The sequence below is a fragment of the Sarcophilus harrisii genome, chromosome 2, assembly GCF_902635505.1.
Source record: "Sarcophilus harrisii chromosome 2, mSarHar1.11, whole genome shotgun sequence".
NCBI lineage: Eukaryota > Metazoa > Chordata > Mammalia > Dasyuromorphia > Dasyuridae > Sarcophilus > Sarcophilus harrisii.
Window position 1 is genome coordinate 412923593 of NC_045427.1, and position 19918 is coordinate 412943510.

The window sequence follows — 19918 nt, forward strand, 5'->3', positions numbered from 1 at the left end:
CTGTAAACTTGTCTAGTAAGATACAGTAGATAGTGTAAGTATTATTTCCATTTTACTGATAAAACTGAAGCTTAGATTTTGATATGGAAATATCAGAACTGAACAAAGAATATTACATGCAACAGACAAGTAGACAGAACTTTTATAATACACAGTAAAAGCTAAAAGAAACCTTATCTGCCAAATATCAATCCACATTTAGCTTTACTTCTTTTACTTTACAAGACTGAGGATTAAGATTTATTAAGCACCTATTATGTGCAAAGCACTGCGCTTTGCACAGGAAAGATATAGTTACTACCCTAAAGAAGCTCATAGCTTTGCAGTAAAGAGAACCATTCATAGCTTTGCAGTAAAGAGAACCATTCAGAAAAATATCAGTATAGTGCATACAAGTTGAAACTCCATATTCAAACTGTTGCCCAGGCCTGAGTATTTCACCTTTGCAACACCTCTCAAATATATTCCCTTCTCTTCTGAAACTGTTAACCACCCTCTAGCAGTCATGTCATGGCCCCCACTGAGTCCCGATCACCTCCAAGATCAAATATCAAATCCTCAGACTCCTACCTTTCCAATCTTCTTACACCTTATACCTCTCCCTACCACCCTCCATGTGTTCTTTTATCCACCGATACTGACACCCTTGGGGTTCCTCAAAACACTTCTTAGTCAGTGACTGTTGAATTGTATTGTATAGGCCTCTTGCAATTATGGAGATTATGTACCACAAGAGGTTCTGGGAGTGAAGATCTCCACCTTGTAAGTGACCATAGGACTTACAAGAATTCTTCTGCTCTCCATTAATCCTGGTCATTGGGTAGCTGCTGTCTGCATCCTCATAGTAACCATCCACAATGGAGTTGGGTGGGCTTGAACCATCTGCAAGAAAGGCAAAAATAACATAAGATAGGATAAGATAAGATTGGAGGCATAAAAGAAGGATTTTGAGTTCAATATCAAAGCCCTCAAAAAATTCCTCATTTTATGGGAAGAACCAAAGTATTCTCTCTTCTAACACAGAAAATGAAGTGACCATATCATGCCTCTTGTAAGAGTGAATAGTGTGAAAAAGGAGGCAAAAAAAAAAAAAAAAAGCCCCTGGAAAATAGAAATAAAAATAATTTTAGAATACAAAATGCTAGAACTAGTAGGTACTTTAAAATAGAACATAGAACATCAAACCACAAAATATGGTAGAACATAGAAAACAATATTAGAGCCAGAAGGCACCTTTGAACACAGACTGATAAGATGGTTCAGCAGAACATAGTACACAAACCTTTAGAGCTGTTCCTAGTCACCTTAGAACATAGAATGTTAGGCAAGGAAGACATTTTAGAACGATGCACAATTTCAAAACTGGAAGATATTAGAAGACATTTGAACTAGAAATGGCTTCTTCAAAGTTAAGCAGAATCCCCCTAATTCCCAGTGCAATATCCTTTCCATCATACTATCCTTTAATTTGATCTACTAAAGAAAAAAATATATATTACAGATATCCCTTCCCCACATCATGGGAGTTAGAAATGCAGTGTCCCTCTGATCTGGAAAATCCATGTAAAATTGTTGGCCCTTCCTTCATACCAGAGAAATCTTCCAGTTTCATGGATCTCCTTTTCATTTTTTCTTGATATTATAAAATATTATACATATATTTTATGCATTTTTGATTATCCAAACTTTGTGTCATCTACTAGTTCTCACACACAGGTCATCTATGGCTTCCACAAAACTCCCAAATTCCCATTGAATTTCTTATTCTGATCACAATATATCAAAATTGCAATGGGGAAAGTTGCCATATGGAAGGGATAAATAACTGTATAGTTTGCATTTTGGTACAAGTCTGTTAGAAATTTTTTTAAAAATTTAAATAAGACAAGTATCTTATTTAAATGTATATTTATATTTAAATATAAAAAATATATATATTTATATATTAAATATATATTATTAATATATTAATATTAATATATTTTAATTAATAATTAATAACAATATTATTAATATTAAATATATAATATATTATAAAAATTAAATATTTAAATATTAAATATTAAATATTTTAAAATGTTATATATTTAAATATGTTTATATATTTTAAATATATTAATAATATAATATATAAATATGTAATACAACAAATACATAGATAATAAAAATGTTTTAAAAAGTCTTATTCTAAACGTCAAAAACGTCAAAACTAGCATGGTCATCTTAGACTGTGCAGGTCATCTCTCTGACTTAAGACAATCTGTGGTGTATATATCAGATATATATATGTATGTTTTAATAATATGACATAATATGTTAAAAGACAGCCTGGGCTTAACATTCCAGAATATCAGTCATTTAATTTTCTGTTAAAACAACAGTGATAATCAAAGACTCCTTGCTAGATCATGGGCTTCTAGGATTGATAGAGGTTCCTCCTTGTGATCAATATATTTTTTCTGATTTAAAAAGGTCATAGGGTCAGTCATTCGAAGGGGAGGAGTGCAAAGATCGTAACTAGACAAGAGGGTCTCTTTGTTCTAAATTTTGTTATCATACAATCCATTTTCCCCAAGGCCTTATTTTTTATAGTTGACCTTCACACTTCAAGGAAGTTCATAAAGCATTTTGGGGAGGAAAATATTTATTTCTCAATATTTTCATATGAATCAAAAGGGAAAGTTTATTTATTATATCAGGCTTTAAGGTTTGTAAAATGCTTTACAAATATTATCTTATTTGATCCTTCCAAAAACCCTAGTGAATAATTCCTATTACTATCCTCATAGATGAAAAAAACTGAAGCAGACAGAGATTACATGACTTGCACACAGCCAGCAAGTATTATCTAGCACTTTAGACACTATGCCATAGCCTAACATTTGTAACTATGGAGAATGAATTGCCCAAAGTCTTTAATAAAGTAGTGTCACAGATGGGCCTAGGATTTCAAGTCCATCACATCATACTTTTCGCTTGTAGAAAGAAGCCAGGACTATTCCTTCCTCTATTGTGACTCAGAATCTTTAATATCCAAGGACATTAGCTCACTGAAGCTAAGCAAATACTTAATTTGGCCACAGATAGTGTTAGAGAAGTGCAGGAGATTGGTGCTGAAGGAAGCAAGAGAGGGAATGGATTTCATTCAGTTCCTGTTCTGAGAGAAATCTGAAAACCTGGCAATACTATCCAGAGGAAGTATCTAACAGGAAGGATACTGTATGACGTAACAGGGGCCTTCTACTCTGGAAAAGGTTCCAGTATGTCTTTTCCTGAGTTACTCCCCTCTCTGGCCTTATGGCTCTCCCACTCCCAGGGATGTTGTGAGCCTGGCCTTGCTTCCTCAGTGGGAATATTCTTCAGACCAAAGAATTCAAATAGTTTAAGCATGATGGGTGATGCTGATTATCGTCCCTTCCTTTCCGCTTCTCATTTCAAGACTTGAGACAAAGTGAAGCTAGAGTTGTTGTATTTCAACTGAATCCTTTTGAATTTGTACCTACTTGGAACAAGTCATAATGGCAGATTAGAAAGAGAACAAGTCATCCAACACAATCCTCTCCCCTTCAATAGATAAAGAAACTGAGGGAGAGCAAGGGACTGACCCTATGCTACACACTAAGTGAATCAATATTCAGAACTAGGTTTCTTATTTTGATAACAGGCTTTTGCCTGTTTTTTATTTAATTATATTTGCTGTTCCCTCCCCCCCCAGTTTTTAGAGAGCTATTATTTCACTTATTTTATTTTCACTCTTCCTACTTATTTTTTCCTTCTTTTTTCTATTTTAGGCTGGCATATTGGTTTGTTCCTTTTTCACATCTTAAAATGCAGATTCAACTCTAAATTTCCCTTTCTAATTGAATTATAGTCTATATCATATATTTGTCTCTGGGATATATTTGGCTATATTCATGTAACCTATTTAAAAATAATTGTCATGTGAGTCTGTACCTTTTACTCATCATATTATCATTTACACATAATTTTCTTACCTTTTGATCCATAAAGGGATCTTTGGGACTTGGATATGGTTGATTTTTATAAATATCCCAAATGTATTTGGGGGAAAATGTATTTTCCTCATTGAATTCTCTCTATATAGTAGGTGTAGTTAGTTTAGTTTTTGGTTTGACAACTTTTTTCTTGGTGTTATTACAGATTAACAATTATTGATTTCATGCTTTTTTAAGATTTTTGTTTCATCTTTTCAGTACTTCAGAATTACCAAGTATTTGTGGTTTTTAACACATATTTACACTTGCATACATACATATATATATTTATGTATATACACAAAATTGACTTACTATAATTCAGGGGGAAAAAACTTATAACATACTATGCCCTTGACTGTTTTTAATGCATATTTAACTTGCAACAGTAATTTTGTGAATTATTGTTGACATGAATAATTTAAGGTTAAAATTTTTTATTTAAATTTATATGGATCCTTTTTCATTGTTTCCTATAAAATACATTTTAAAGGATTCTGCTTTTTAATCCATTCCATAACCCTTTCTTATTTACAAATGGCATGTGAGTTCCATTATATTTTGCTTTACATTGATCAAATGCCTTCTCTACTACCATTATTTGTCAAATACTATTAAGCATATCAGAAGAATCTACATTTCTTTCTCTTATGATTGCTGATGAACCAAATTTAAACAGAATTTAAATTTAAACAGAATTTTTTAAACTTTGTACTTTTAACTATGAAGTTTTCTTTACTATGGTTTTCTTCTTATCAAGAATTGCTATCTAGAATTAAAGTATAAAGGTATCAATAAAATCATGAGAAACTGAACATCCTGGCTATGTGACTCTTTTGCAAGCCATTCAACTTGTCAGTGATTTAAAACAACTTTTAAGATTTTAAGTTGCTAACCTATATTAGTAAATGGAGTTCCCTCATAAGATCTCCCTTGAAATAGGTATAGTCTCTACCATCATATTAATTATCACTACATTATTAATATGACAATATAATATATTAATAGATAAAATATATTAATTCTTATTATTTTATCACTTCATTTCTCTGACCCCCTTAACCAACTAATGGACTCACTATGAGAGCTGATGTACTCAGGTGTCTTTCCTGGGCTCAGAGGAAGGGCTTCTTCATAGTCATCTTCTGGAGGAGGATTAGTGGGAAGTGGTGGAGGAGGATCTGATGACTAAAAGAAAAAAAAATAAAGATAATGTGAGCAAAGAAAAGGAGACTAGCATAGTCAGGAGAAGATCACAAGTGGTAGGGAATGCCAGTCCCAATGCAAATCTAGAAGTTGGTGTAAGGAATGGCAGGACCTTGGCATATTAGGGATCAAAGAAATAAACAATAAATCTCTATTAATCAGCTACACTGGTCCAGGAACTGTGCTAAACGTTACTGATTTAAAAAGAAGAAAAAGTCCCTGCACTTTAGGAGCTTACAATCTAGATAAATGAAAATTAAATCCATACAAATAAATATATACAAAATGTACAGGAAGCAATTAAAAATGGAGGCACTGAAAAGAAAGAAATTTAGAGATCACAAAGTCTATTTTATGGAATAGAAACCCAAGAACTGGGGAGAGGAAGTGATTCAGTCACTATCACACAGTGTGACTATGCCAAACATCAGACTCAATCTCCCAACTCCCAGTGTACTTTTCTGATACTCTGATACTTTTCCATTTGAATAATGCACTTTCATCTTCAGGGAGCCTTTATTATATAGAACACATCCATCCCCAGATAAATTTATTAATACGGATTTTTAAAAAATATATCAGTTGCTGTTCTAGATTCCTTATAGTTAAACTCTTTTGCCATAGATTCTCTGAATCTTCATAATTGTTTTGTGTCACCATTTAACCAATGAGAAAACAAAAGCTCAAAAGAGGGGAGAATGATCTGTCCAGGTCATAAGGTTAATTGTAATTCTTCAGCCTAAAGAAGAAACTATGAAATCTTTTGTTGAGTCATTTCTGTAGTTTCCAATTCTTCCTGAACCCATTTGGGATTTTCTTAGCAAATATATCAGAGTGGTTTGTTATTTCCTTCTCTAGTTCATTTTACAGATGAAGAAACTGAGGCAAATAGGGTCAAGTGGCTTGCCCATGGTCATATAGCTAAGTGTCTGAGAACTCAGAAATATGAATCTTCCTGACTTCAGGCCCGATACTGACACCATGCCACATAGAATCAGGGAGGCAAATAATTCTGCAGTCCTCTTCTCTAATCAGAACCAATATAGAGTACTGTATTCCATTCCAGATGCTTTGCTTAGAAGGGAAGTTAACAAAATAGCACATATCCTAGAGGCTGACCAGGATGATGAGGAGACTAGAAAGTGTGCCACATGAAAGTCTGTTGAGAGGAACTGAGAATATTTAGCCAGGAAAATATAAGAGGAGGTGGAAGGAAAGATGATAATTACATTAAAGTGTCTGTAGGGCTTTCAGCTAAAAAAAGGATTACACTCATTCTGCTTAGTCCCATAGGGCAGAAGTAAGAACAATGGAAACAGCAAAGAAACATTTCAGTTCAGTGTAAAAAATAACTTCCTGATTGAGCTATCCCAAAACAGGTCAGACTACATTGTGAACTCCTCATCATTGGAAATTTTCAAGATGATCCATTCATTGTCAGGGACATTCAAAAGGGGACTCTCTTGCTCGGGGAGACATGAGTTGGATTACGAGCCCTTTAGTGGTTTCTAGCTCCAAGATATTGCGAGTTCATGTTCAATGCAATTAGTTCTACTTTTAGCATGAGAACTAGGGCCCATCCTTTCTTTCAAGGGAGGAGATCAGCACACAAAAAACTATACTCATCCCTAACTTACTTTTCTCAGCAACTGATTTGTTGCTGGCTCCAAGTTGTCTCCGTCAACCTCCCCATCATCTTCATGCATGTTCTGAAGGTTGCTCAGGGCACAGTCTAGGGAAAATTTAGACCATTAGACAAAAATTTAGTCTGGTATGAATTCCGCCTTTTAAATCTCAGCTAAAATGCCACATCTTTTGGGAAGATTTCCCTGCCCTCCCAGATTTTTTAAAGACTTACCATCTCTGAACCCACATAGATTGCTTTATTTTTATTTTGTGTTAATTTTCCATTTCCAAAAATATATATGATTCATTCTCTATTAGGAGATAGTATGCTTCACTATCAAATATGTAACATATAATGTTGTGAATTATAGTTATCTTTATACCTTATCCTCCCATCAAATCAAGCATTATGAGGATGGGGACTATGCCTAATCTATAGCAGAGTTTATTAAAGCTTTGTTGAAGCAACAAATGAAAGAATTTATATTATACCATAACTTTGACTCCTCTTCATATATTCTACATTATAGCTAAATGGCCTACACTCTACCCCATTCTCTCCTGCCTTAGATTTCTGATCACACTGATCCTACCAAAGCCTAGAAATAGATTCCTCAAGCCCCCATCTCTGCTTTTAGAAGTCTTTTTCCTTCTTCAATGTCCAATTCAGGAGCAACTTTTCTAGACAGCTTACCCTACTTCTCCACACTACCTCTCCATCAATCCCAATAAAATGATCTCTCCCTCTGCTGAATTCTTCTAACACTTCTGCTTAAGACTTTTTAAAATCTTATTTTCTATTGTCTCAATGATTTTTGAACATGTCTAATCAATTGATCAACAATAAACTAATATTTATTAATTGCCTACCATATGCAGACTTATAGGACTAAGGCAAGGAGATATCAAAGACAAAAATAAATAAAACAGTCTCTCTCTGTTCTATTTGGAATTGGACATAAATCCTCATTCTATTACTAGTGTCTTAAAAGTAGGGTCTGTAGAATACCTACCACACAGAATTGTTCAGAAAGTCTTAATACTATGTAAATATTATCTTTTTTTAAATCAATGTTTGCATGCCCAACACCCTAACTCAAGGCCTTGTATATAATGGGACATGACAAACATTGCATTGCATTGGGTTGCAATTGAGTTGAACTGATTACATTGAATTGAAAGTTAGAAACAAGGAACCCTAGAAATCAGATCCTCTAATTTCTTTTATAGAGGGAAAGGAATTTATCCAAAATAATAAAGAGGCAGATCTCAGAGGTTCCTAGTCTCATAGCTCTAGAACTAGGACTGAAGCCTAAGGAATGGTCGACATGGGTGACTGGCACAAAATCATGAAGCTGTAGGGTCAGAGGTAAAGTATAAACTCAAGTTCTCTGGTTCCAAAGACACTTCCTGACTCTGTAGGTCAGGTTGCCTCTTCAATACTCAGTTTACTCTGAGGTAAGCCAAATGCAAATACATTCTTCTTTCAAACTCAAATCTAGGTTTTCTCATGTCCTAATAATATTTATGTCTACAAAAAAACCTGAATTCTTCTTTATTCTTTCAAATGGTTAAACGCTAATCCCAAGGAACACTATGGAACAACAACAAAAAAACAAACAAAAAAAAACTGAAATTGAAGCCAGAAGATTGGGTTTCTAGGGCTGACTCTGTTGTTGCAATATAATTGCAATATAATTTTGCAATATAATTTTGGACTTGCAATATAATTTTGGACAAGTCACTTGGATCTGTCTGGTCCCTCTGAGATGGTTGAAATTAGTTATCTCTCAGCTCTGACTTGTCTGAGATAAGGCAGGGGCCACCCAGGCATTTCAGGAAACAACAGAGGGGAACAAAGAGTAGTGTGTCTGAAATACATACCAAATTCTTCAAAAAGAGACTCCACAAAACTAGGTCCAGAATATAAGTCAGCTGTGTTCATATACATGTAAGACATCTCTTTTCCTGCAAAAAAAAAAAAAAAAGAAATAGTAACGGAGGAGGGAAGGAACTACTCTAACTACTACCTTAGACTACCTTAGAGTTAGAGATCTCTTCCAGATTCTGTACAAAGTTAGGAAATTCTTCTTCCACATCCACCAGGGAAAGACAAATAGACAGATGGGACATGGGAATAAGGGGGATGGAGAAAACCTGATGCAGTGGAAAGCACCCTGTAAAACTGGGTTCTAGTCCTGTCTGTCAGTAATCCACCTGATTTTATGCAAGGGACTTTTCCTTTCTAAGTCTCAATTTCCCTAATGTAATTTGAGAGGACTGGTGGAGATATTCTCTCAGGTCCATTTTAACATTTTAAAAAATTAAATTAAAAATTAAAGTAAATTTTTAAAAAAATCTGTGAATTTACTTTGTTACTTGAGGCCAGACCTTAGCACATATAGCACATATAGCACCTTTAACTAGAGGTGGCCAAGTTAATATCCTAGGTTTTGAGTCCTCTGCTTGCTAAAAGCAGAGAGGATCTGGAAGTGAGAAGGGGTCTCAAGGGTCATTAAACTCAGACCCAAACCTGAAGTTATCTAGACTTAAAGACCTTCAGAGATGGAGAATTTAGTGCTGCTGAAAGCAGCTCTATTTCATTTTTGGACAGCTCTAATAAGAATGTTTACCTCTATTAAGAACCCAAAGAATAGTAATAATTGTTCACATTGACCTACCACTTTAATGTTTATAAAGCATTCTATCCTCACATTATCTTATTTGATAAACATCATGACTATGGATTTTACAACTGAGCAGAAAACAGGTTCAAAGGTTAAGTGACTTACTTGGGCTCACACAACTAATAGTTGTGCTGTCTTATAGTTCATTAGCTTCTGCTCTCTGATGCTATCTCTGCTCTGAGGGTCAAGCTAATCCCTGTTCTACATAACAGCCAAATATGTGAAGTCAATTATCATGTTTCCCTTTCAGCTTCTCTCAGGCAAATACACCTAGTACCATCAACTGAACCTCAGAGGACAGTTACTTTTTTCCATCTTTGGGTCTCAATTTACTCATGTTCTACCTATTCCATTGATAAACTGAGGAAATCACCCTATCAACTGTAAAATGTGAATGGGAACTATCATTTAATACATCAGTCTTATTTCCCTTTATATGACAGCAGGGACTGGAAAGAATGGGCATGTCTTTTCTTAGGGCACTGTACTTTGAGATGACAAAATGGATTAGCTGGTTCTCTAAAGTGTTCCCTTGGTTGAAAGAGGGAGGCCATTACTCAACAAGATCTCATTTCCCTGGCTATAGAATTTAGAGATAGAAGGGACCTTAAAGATCACTGAAGCAAAATTCTTCACTTTTTAGAAGAGAAAAAATTTGAAGCCCAGAAAGGGAAAGTTCCTTTCCAATTAGAATTCATCATTTGGATCTGGAAGAGCTGACCCCATGAGTGAAGCAGACAAGCATCTCATGAGATTTTCTGAAATTAAAGAATGCCCACAAAAAAAGTAAAATGATAAATTCCTTCATGATTTAATTGGTTTACAACTCAGAGGGGAAGAGGGAAACTCTTCTCTGTAGCAGAGGGTTTAAATAAAAACAGGAATAATCAGGTTGGTCTGTTGAGTGCATATCTCAGAGTAGCTCCGAGGCCTAGAGAATTATGTTCATGAATACCATTCTCCATATCTTCAGGAAGTCAATTTGATACTAACTTTGCCTCAAGATCCGAACTTCAGTTACCAAATTATACTATATTCTACCTTTGCCATATCCTTCCCCCATCCATCTCTTCATCAGTACCATTCTAGGTCTCCCCATCCTTACTTTTCTCTATTATACTAAAAAAAACTTAAAATCTATCTTTTCTTTATCTATCTTAAAATCTATCTTTCACAACCCAGCCAGAATATACTTTTTTATTGGCAGAGATGTGATCACATTAATGCTATGCTTAAAAAAAAATCTCCATTAACTCCCTACTATTTATTCAAGTAAGGTTCAAATTCCTCTGCCTGGTATTCTGTGTTCTTAGTTTTTTCCATTCATTTTATGCTCCAGTTATTGGGGGACTGATCTATCCTTTGAACTGGCTTCTGACTCATTTTAATCTCTTTAATCAGAAGCTGGTCCTTTTTCATTTACTCATCTTTTGAAGGCCATCTCCATGATGATTTCCCTTATCTCATTAGGCACTTAAAATATCCAGGGATTAATGGGACAGCACTAATTATGAGGAGGTAGGAGTTTTTTGGCTCAGGAGCTTTCACAAGAAAGAGAATTGGACTAACCTGGAAGAGGCTGTATGTTCTTCAGAATGTCTGAAACAGCAATTTTCTTCTCTAAGGTAGCTTCACTCAGGTGCTCATGGTCCAGAAGACTGAGTAATCCTGTAAGCTCAGGAATGAGCTGTTCCAGCACAGCTGGAAAATAGAAAAAAAAAAAAGCAGAAAATACAAGTTGATGGTGAGGGTTCCTGACTCTGAGCAGAGGACAAGGTAGAGGTCAAGGGGATCAGAGTTTTTTGGGCTCCATTAGGAATCAGCTATGTGAGCACAGGGCAGTGTGGGACAGGCTGGGCACATGCTGCTCAAAAGAGAGACTTGATGCCTCAGCAAAAGGTGTATTGTAGAGTATAACAGCAACAAAATTATATGATGATCAACTCTGCTGGACATGGCTCTTTTCAACAATGAAGTGATTCAGACTAATTCCAATAGACTTGTGATGGAGAGAGCCATCTGCATCCAGAAAGAGGGTTGTGGGGACTGAATGTGGATCACAACATAGTATTTTCACCTTTTTGGTTGTTGCTTTTGATTTTCTTTCCTTTTTAATCTGATTCTTCTTGTGCAACATGATAAATGTGCACATATGTATAGAAAATGCATATTTCTATGAATTCTTTGCTAATATTATATATAAATTACTGCATTCCTACTTTTTAATGATGTTGGAAATTTTTGATTGTTGCATTTTGTTTTCTCTCATTTTTTTTCCTTTTTGATCTGATTTTTCTTCTGCAGCATGATAATTGCGTATGTTTAACATATATTAGATTACTTGCTGTCTAGGGAAAGGGGTGGAGGAAGGAGAAAAAATGGAACACAAGGTTTTGCTGGGATGAATATTGAAAACTGCTGGGATGAATATTGAAAACTATGAATATGTTTTGAAAAGCTTTAAAAACAAATAACTAAGAATATTAAAAAATTAAATGAGTTGAAAATGATGTCAGGACTGGAATTTTGTCTACCATATTTTTGTTAAGTAATCATTCAGACTCCACTCTAAAACTTCCAGGGAGGTTCTCCATATTTATCTTTTCTTTTGGCATAAAAATTCTATTACTGCATATTTATTTATATACCACAATTTGTAAAGCTATGAAATTGTGACTTACTTTGTTTTCAATTCTTTGCTACTACAAAAAGTGTTGTGATGATTATTTTGTGTTGGTGGAACTTTTCTGTTTGACTTACTACTAGATTACTACTCCGTCAGTTAATAAATATTTATTAAGTGCTTGCTTAATGCTAGATTTCCTTTCTTTCCCTTGGCAAAGATATTGGAATAGTGCAGGTCCCTTTCCTTAAGATCAGGTTAGATTTTTTTTAACTACTATTTCATATAATTGACTTACATTAAGCTCAATGTAATCCTAAATTAGAGTATCCTAAAATCTTTAAGCAATTGTCAGAATAATTAGTACCACTTTTTTCTCCTTCTGCAAATTGGCACCAAAAAAAAAATCCAATCAGTCAATAAACACTTAGATACTTAGTAATCTGTTGAATTCTTAACATACTTCCTCTATGTATTCTGATGGAAGTGGATTTCTTTGACAAAGAGACCTAACTCAGTGTCAATTGATGGATGGAAGCAGCTACACCCAAAGAAAGAACACTGGGAAATGAATGCAAACTGTTTGCACTTTTGTTTTTCTTCCCAGGTTATTTCTACCTTCTGAATCCAATTCTCCCCCTGCACCAAGAGAACTGTTCGTTTCTGCACACATATATTGTATCTAGGATATACTGCGACATATTTAACATATATAGGACTGCTTGCCATTGAGGGGAAGGGGTGGAGGGAGAGAGGGGAAAAATTGAAACAGAAGTGAGTGCTAGGGATAATGTTGTAAAAAATTACCCTGGCATGGGTTCTGTCAATAAAGTTATTATAATAAAAAAAAGAAAAAAAAACATACTTCCTCTATCTAGATAACTTTAGTAAAGGATTCTGTGAGTTGCAATGACCAAAAAAATTCATTAGCTAAAGGCTACCTTTCTCTCTACAATTAATGCTCATTTAGGCCAATAACTCAAATTCTATCCCTGGCCCAGTCCTCAAAGACTTTGTAGATTGATGGTCCTTGCTAATGCTTGCATTCTGATGGCTTAGGATCATAGATCTTGATCTAGAACAAACATCAGAGATTCTCTAGGACAACACCCTTATTTTATACAGGAGGGAAACTGAGAATCAGTATCCCTTTCCACATCTTGAGGAGGCACTGAAGAAGAACCACAGTGAACAAAATCTTTGAGGTTTTTGATTATATTCATGGGATTCAAAGAGCTCACAGCTAGAAAAGACAAAAGAAATCATCTAATCCAATGGATTCTTCTGACAGGTGAGACCATCAGAGTACCAGAGGGCAGGGCCTAAATACATAAGGCATGGTTTTGAGTGGATTTATCACCTTGGCTCTTGAGCTAAAGGACACTGGACACTGGCACCATTTTCCATGCCTTTTCTGCAGAGTATAGGGTGGGCTATATGAATTCGCATGCAGTTTTGAATAGAAAGATGGCCTCATAGTCAGGGAACTTGGTTTCAAGTCCCAACTCTAACATATAGTAGCTATGTGACTCTGGGCAGATTTCTTAATCTTTCATTCCTCCCAGGAGACTCTCTGGAGCTGTAAATTTCAGAGCAGGTGTTGTTCTGCATTGATAGAAAGTTCCCTATAGTCATGAAAGCATAACTCTGATCAAAAAAACAAAAACACAAAAAGCCATAGAAGCCTAGGCATTTTTCTCATCCCAAGCAGACCTTTAAAAGGCCAGCCCTGCTCTGGGTCCAGGATGTCTGCAGGAAGTAGCTTTTCCTGTCCTATCAATTCATAGTCTTCAATCTCTTAAAACTTCTGTTTCCCTTTCTTGGCTCTTTGGCTCTGGCCAAATTAAATATTAACCCTTTCCAACTCAAGTAAAGAATTTGTTTCATTTACTGCTTTTCCTCCATTGGGAATAGCACATTTTAAAGATTGGGAAATTAGCACAGGATACTGGAAGGATTGCTGGACTGGAGAGTTAGGGGTTCCAAATTTTAGCTGTTATTTACTATTTTTGTGACCCTGAACAATTCATAGTATTGTTACAAAAGTTATTACTTTTAATACTACATTACTTTTAATACTAATTACTTTTAATAACTACAAAGTTATTAAGTTAAATCAATAAGCATCTAAATGCATACTAGGTGCCAGGCATTGTACTAAATACTGGAGATTTTTAAAAAGGTGGGGATGGGGATGGAGAGTGAACAAAAATAATCCTTGTCTTTGAGGAGTTCATCTAATGGGGAGAGAACACGTAAAAAACTATGTATAAGATATATACAGGATAAATTGAAGGTGATCTCAAAGGGAAAGAAATAGCCATATCAGGAGACTTGGATTTAATCCTTCCTATGGTCAGTTGGCCTACACGATTTCTATAATCCCTCAGAGGTAAGGTGAGAGAGATTTTCTAGTTTACTCTCCCCATTTTACAGAGCACGAATTGGCCCAGAGATAGGAAGAAACTTTATAGAATCCTAGCGTTTAAAACTGAAAGGAGTATTTTGTGCCATGTACTCTTAATGCTTCCCATTTTACAGAAAACATCCAGAAATAGGAAATTACTTGGCTTAGGTCACACAAATAATTTGTCCGTTTTTGAACCCTCTGACACCAATTTCAGGGCTCTTCTCCAGGTACCACGTGAGTCCATATTTAAGATCTGGAAAGCAGGGCCAAGAAAACAAAATACATAGTATGTATAGTAATGTAAATGGAAAGAATAATCAAAAGTAATCATAATAAAATTATAAAAATTAACTAGGATATCAATGAAGAGATAAGAGGTGGATACTTTCCCCATGGGAATGAAAGATCCATAGGCATTTCACATTACACATGTTTTTGGACTTTTTCAATGTATTCATCAGCTGTCCTGACTTTTTTTTCCCCTATCATTTGAGAGAAAGGGAAAGGATAATAAAAAATAATAAAAATTTAAAAATTTTAAAAGCCCCTGGAGCATCATTTTTTCTGTAGCCTCAGGCACACAAGAGGTAAGGAGAGAAGCACTGAATTTGGAGTTAGGAGACTTGAGTTCAAATAGAACTGAGCTCCTTACTACCTGTGCCCTGGTTCAAGGTATTAGCCTAATGACCCTCCCTTTCCTGTTCTATAAAATAGTCATAACACTTGTCCTTCCTACTTGCTGAGAGGAAAGTGCTTTGTAAACCTTAAAAGTACCACAGGAACTGGAGATCGTTGCCACTACCAAATACAAGGAAATAGACAAGATGATGTAAGATTCCTTACATCGCCACATTAAATGATGCCAGATGTTTCATGGAAGGGCTCATTAAGTCACCCAAGGTCACAGAGGGGCAGCTGATGGAAAGACCTAATTTTTTTTAACACATTATTCCCCCAAAACAAACCCAAGAATTAGTATTTTAGCGAGAGAGCTGATCTTGAAGTCAGGAAGAATTGAATTCAAATCCTGCATCTTGCATACACTAGTTGTATGATCCTAGTAGCTGTGTGTCAAAGTTCATCTTTGTTGTGCAGCACTTTTTCAGTACATGCCTATGGAATGACTGAATGAAGACTGATTTCACATATAATTTCACAAGGAAATGCAGCTGTTTCCAAGCGTCAGTTTCCTCCTTGGCTCAAGAACAAGGAAACCCCAGGGAACACAGGGGCAGTTCCTCAGGGCCATCCTGAAAACTGTGGCCAGGCAGAGGGGCTGCCTTACTTAGCCAAGATCACTGTTCTCAGCAGACCTAGCCCAAGACAGAAAATTGGGAAACGGGAAAATTTTCTCTTTCCCTGACTTGTCTAATCAAATAGGACTAGTACTTAAAGGACTACTGTCTCATTATCTAGGGGGTCTCTTCCACCCACAGCCAAATATTCATCACCATTATCATAATATTGACAATATTGTTCATCACTATGTAGTATACCCAGTTTATTAAGCATTTTCCTTAGAATGACCTTGTGAGAGGTTGGCCTACAAGTATTCTTCCCATTGTAGAGATGGGAAATACAAGGCTCATAAAAATAAAGTAGCTTGCTCAAAGACACAACTGGCAAAGGTCTGAGCCAGGATTCAAATGCAAGTTCTTTTTACACCACATTGCTCCCCTCAAAGGTTATGTACCCCTCAATATGTACATAGCTTGCTTTGTATATAGCATGCTAACATATATACAAAGCAAGTTATGTACAAGATAAATAAAAAAATAATTAACAAAGTGAAGGTATTAAATTTAAGAGGATAAATTAAGACGATAAATCTAGTTGGGACTTAATAGAGGTCAGAGGTCAGGAGCTGAAACAGAGGAGAGAAGAGAGAACATGGGGAACAGTGAGGTAGTATTATTAGAGTCTTCACTGATAATTCAGTTCTTTCTTCTATTTCATATTTAATGGCTCTGCCTATTGTCAGATTCCAGTCTCTACTATTAGATTCAAAGGATCTTCTGAAATATAATCTCAAGCATGAGTCAGACTAAGGTAAAAGCACTTCTTATCAGTGGATATCATGTGGTCTCACTTGACCAGCTGATTATCTTCTCTCAGATTCTTTCTGTACTTACAGAGGTCAACAACGATCAAAAGGCTTCTACACCTGGACAACTTTCTGCTTGCCAATATGTTTTCTCTATCCTGGCTGTGTTCAGTTCAGAGTTTTATTATTTGCCTACTGGATACCTGGACCTTCCAAAGACTGTCATAGAACCAATATGACAACTCCCCCTTTCTTCAAGTGTTAAGGAATCTCTTCCTTTTCCCATAGCCTGTTCTTGTCTCATCCAACCTACTGCAAAAGTATCCAGCTGGGGCTGTAAGGACATCTCCCTTCCTTCCTTTGAATTGACAAGCACTTCCCTCCAATCCTTGGTGAAGGCCAGACAACAGATTGGAAGTAGGGGCCAGAGCAGCCAGCTGGATCAGCATTGTTTATCATTCAAACAAACACTTCCTGACCTTACAAAGCCATAAGACTACAGCAGGGGACAAGTGGAATTGAATGTAAAAAAAAAAAATTAAACCCACAAACACAAAACCATGAGCAAAAACAAAACAAATAGAATATAGCAGTTCTCTAATACTTCAGGATGGTGGGCCAGGGAATTCCAGGGTCTGAATCAATTATTCTCTCATAAGTGCTTGCACATCCTTCCAAATTGAAAGACTTTGAATGTGGGCTCTGGAACAGCTGAGGACCAGTCCAACTAAGTGCAGAGAAATTGATCATTCAGGCTGGAGATAAATTAATTAATTTTTTTGTATTTAAAAAAAAAACTACAGCAACTTGAAAAAATCATATGGTGTCCAAGAGTTGTGAAGTACAAGGGTAGGGAGACTAGATAGGAGCCACACCAAGAATCACAGATATTCTGAAGCACTGAAGTTGAAATAACCACAACTTAAGTTCAAAAGCTTGGGATCTTGTATCTAGACAGAAACTGTACAAATAAGACGCAAAGTATCATATGTTATAGTTGTCTGTCTTTTCTCCATATTAGACTAAGTTCTAATAATTCTCTAGAGAGTAGGTACATTCTTGTATGATCAAGAATATAGTGAGTGTGGCTTCCCCTACCCTCCAAAAATATCTATAAACAGGAAAACTGATAAATGAATCAAGTTGATCAAGTATCTACTATGTACCTGGCACTGTTCTAACAGCTGGAGAGAACCAGAGATGACAGTCATCTTAGAGGGGCACATGAGGAAGACTTTATATTGTCAAAGCTGGAAAGGATCTTGAGCTCACTTAGTCCCATTAAGGCCCAGAGAAACCAAGTCAATTGATTAATCAATGAGCCTTTATTGTTATTTGTTGGGCAGTAAATTAGAGAATTGGCCAGGAGTCTGGAAGATCCGAGTTCAAATGTGACCTCAGATACTTACTAGTTATGTGACCTTGGACAAGCCACTTAATATGGTTTGACTCAGTATCCTCATTTGTAAAAATGAGCTGGCGAGAGAAATGGCAAATCACTCCAGCGTCTCTACCAAGAAAACTTCAAAAAGGGTCACAAAGAGTCAAGCATGACTGAAATGATTGAACAACATCAAGATCAGGGGAAGCTTTAGAAGAAGTGACCTGAGGGGCTGGGGGCTGGGTGGGCTTTGGAAAGGCAACCCTGGAAAGCAGAGCATTCCAGATACAGAAAATGGTGAGTCAACTCACGACACATTTTAGGGAATGTATGTAGCTTGGCTACCATATAGGACACTCTTTAAGTGTCCTGTATAGACATAAAGCGGGAGACAGATGATCCCAGAAAGGTAGGTAGGAGTAAAACTGTGAAGGACCTTGAATGTCAGAAAGAATTTAAACTTTATCTGATAGGCAACTCAGACAGCTATTTAATGTCTGCTTGTGAAAGGAATCAAAAGGAGAGGGCAGATTAGGATCAAGCCTAAAGTACAATTCTTTGATTAGAAAAATTCACAGAACATCAGAGATGGAAGAAACTTTGGGGGACACAGCTGGAAAGGACACATAATCTGTTCCACTTTCTAATTTTGCAGGGGAAGAAGAGTGTTATTCCCTAGGTCTTAAAGCTAGTGGCAGAACCTGGACCCAATCCCAGGTTTCCTAAATCTCTATCTAGAGGCACTTTCCACTGACCCATTTTAATACTTCCCTGGCTCAGGTTTCATCACCAGGAAACTTATCAGCTTCCTTCCTATCAAGCTGTTTTCCAGAATATAGTTCTGTTAGTCACTGGAGAGATGGGCAGCTGATTTTGGTGGAAGCTGCTCAAGGCTGAGGGACTGAGCTCTCCCAGAATTGTTCTTTGTCTTCAAGATTCTTCCCCCTTGAATTCACAAAGGAAATGATTTCAGGAGGAAGTGGGGAAGTTGGGACTTATACATATACACACAGAGAGAGATGAACTCTAGTAAAGAATATATAGTAAATATATAGTAAAGTATACTAAATATAGTATTCATCTATAGTAAAGTATACTATAGATGAACTATAGTAAAGAATATATAGTAAAGAACTATAGTAAATATACATACATGTATGCATATATATCTAGATACAGGCATGTATACAACATATAGTCATATGCATACCTATACATGTAAACACAAGTATATACCCCCTCAAAAAAAAAAACTTAGTTAAAAAAACTAAATTCAAATTCCACCTGTGATATTTTCTACATTTGTTGTCTTGTGCAAGCCCTTTGACAACTCTGGGTCTCAGGGTTCTCTCAAAAGCCAACCCTGGATCAAGAATCTTATGAGATTCTTGGGGTACACTCAGGCCCTAGACCAAGTCCACAACTGCTTCATTCAACAACCCTTTCAATCAGCTAGCTGTTCAAGGGTATGACATATAAAACATTTGAGACGCAATTTCTGGATAATATATATTTTTAAGTTTTCAATAGTATTATTTTTCCAAGATACTTTTCCACATTCACCTCTGCAAAACCTTGTGCTCCAAATTTCTCTCCCTCACTCCCACAATCCAATATAGATTAAGCATGCACAATTCTTCTAAACATATTTCCATATTCATCATGTTGTATAAGAAAAAATCAGATCAAATGGAAAAAAAACATAAGGAAAAAAAAAACTAAGACCAACACAACAAAAATATTATGCTTTGATCCACATTCAGTGTCCAGATTCTCTTTTTAAATACAAATGGCACTTTCCATCTATTGGAATTGTCCATCTACTGGAATTGCCTTGAATCATCTCATTGTTGAAAAAAGCCAGGTTCACCACAACTGATCATTACATAATCTTATTGTTACTGTGTATGATATTATTGTCAGATTCCAGTCTCTACTATTAGATT

The 19918-nt window shown here is 35.9% G+C and overlaps 1 protein-coding gene across 3 annotated transcripts in view; it reads right to left on the minus strand.

Moving 5' to 3' along the window:
* The window catches only part of AFAP1L1 (actin filament associated protein 1 like 1), a 60100-nt gene that overhangs the window by 24228 nt on the left and 15954 nt on the right, over positions 1-19918 (minus strand). For all 3 annotated transcript variants that reach the window (XM_023506399.2, XM_031953686.1, XM_031953684.1), the window contains exons 2-6: positions 11084-11215; positions 8712-8795; positions 6839-6933; positions 5075-5183; positions 784-882 (exon numbers count right to left, since the gene is read on the minus strand). In XM_023506399.2, coding sequence (XP_023362167.1) covers positions 784-882; positions 5075-5183; positions 6839-6933; positions 8712-8795; positions 11084-11215 — 519 coding nt within the window. The remainder of the gene's footprint in view (positions 1-783; positions 883-5074; positions 5184-6838; positions 6934-8711; positions 8796-11083; positions 11216-19918) is intronic.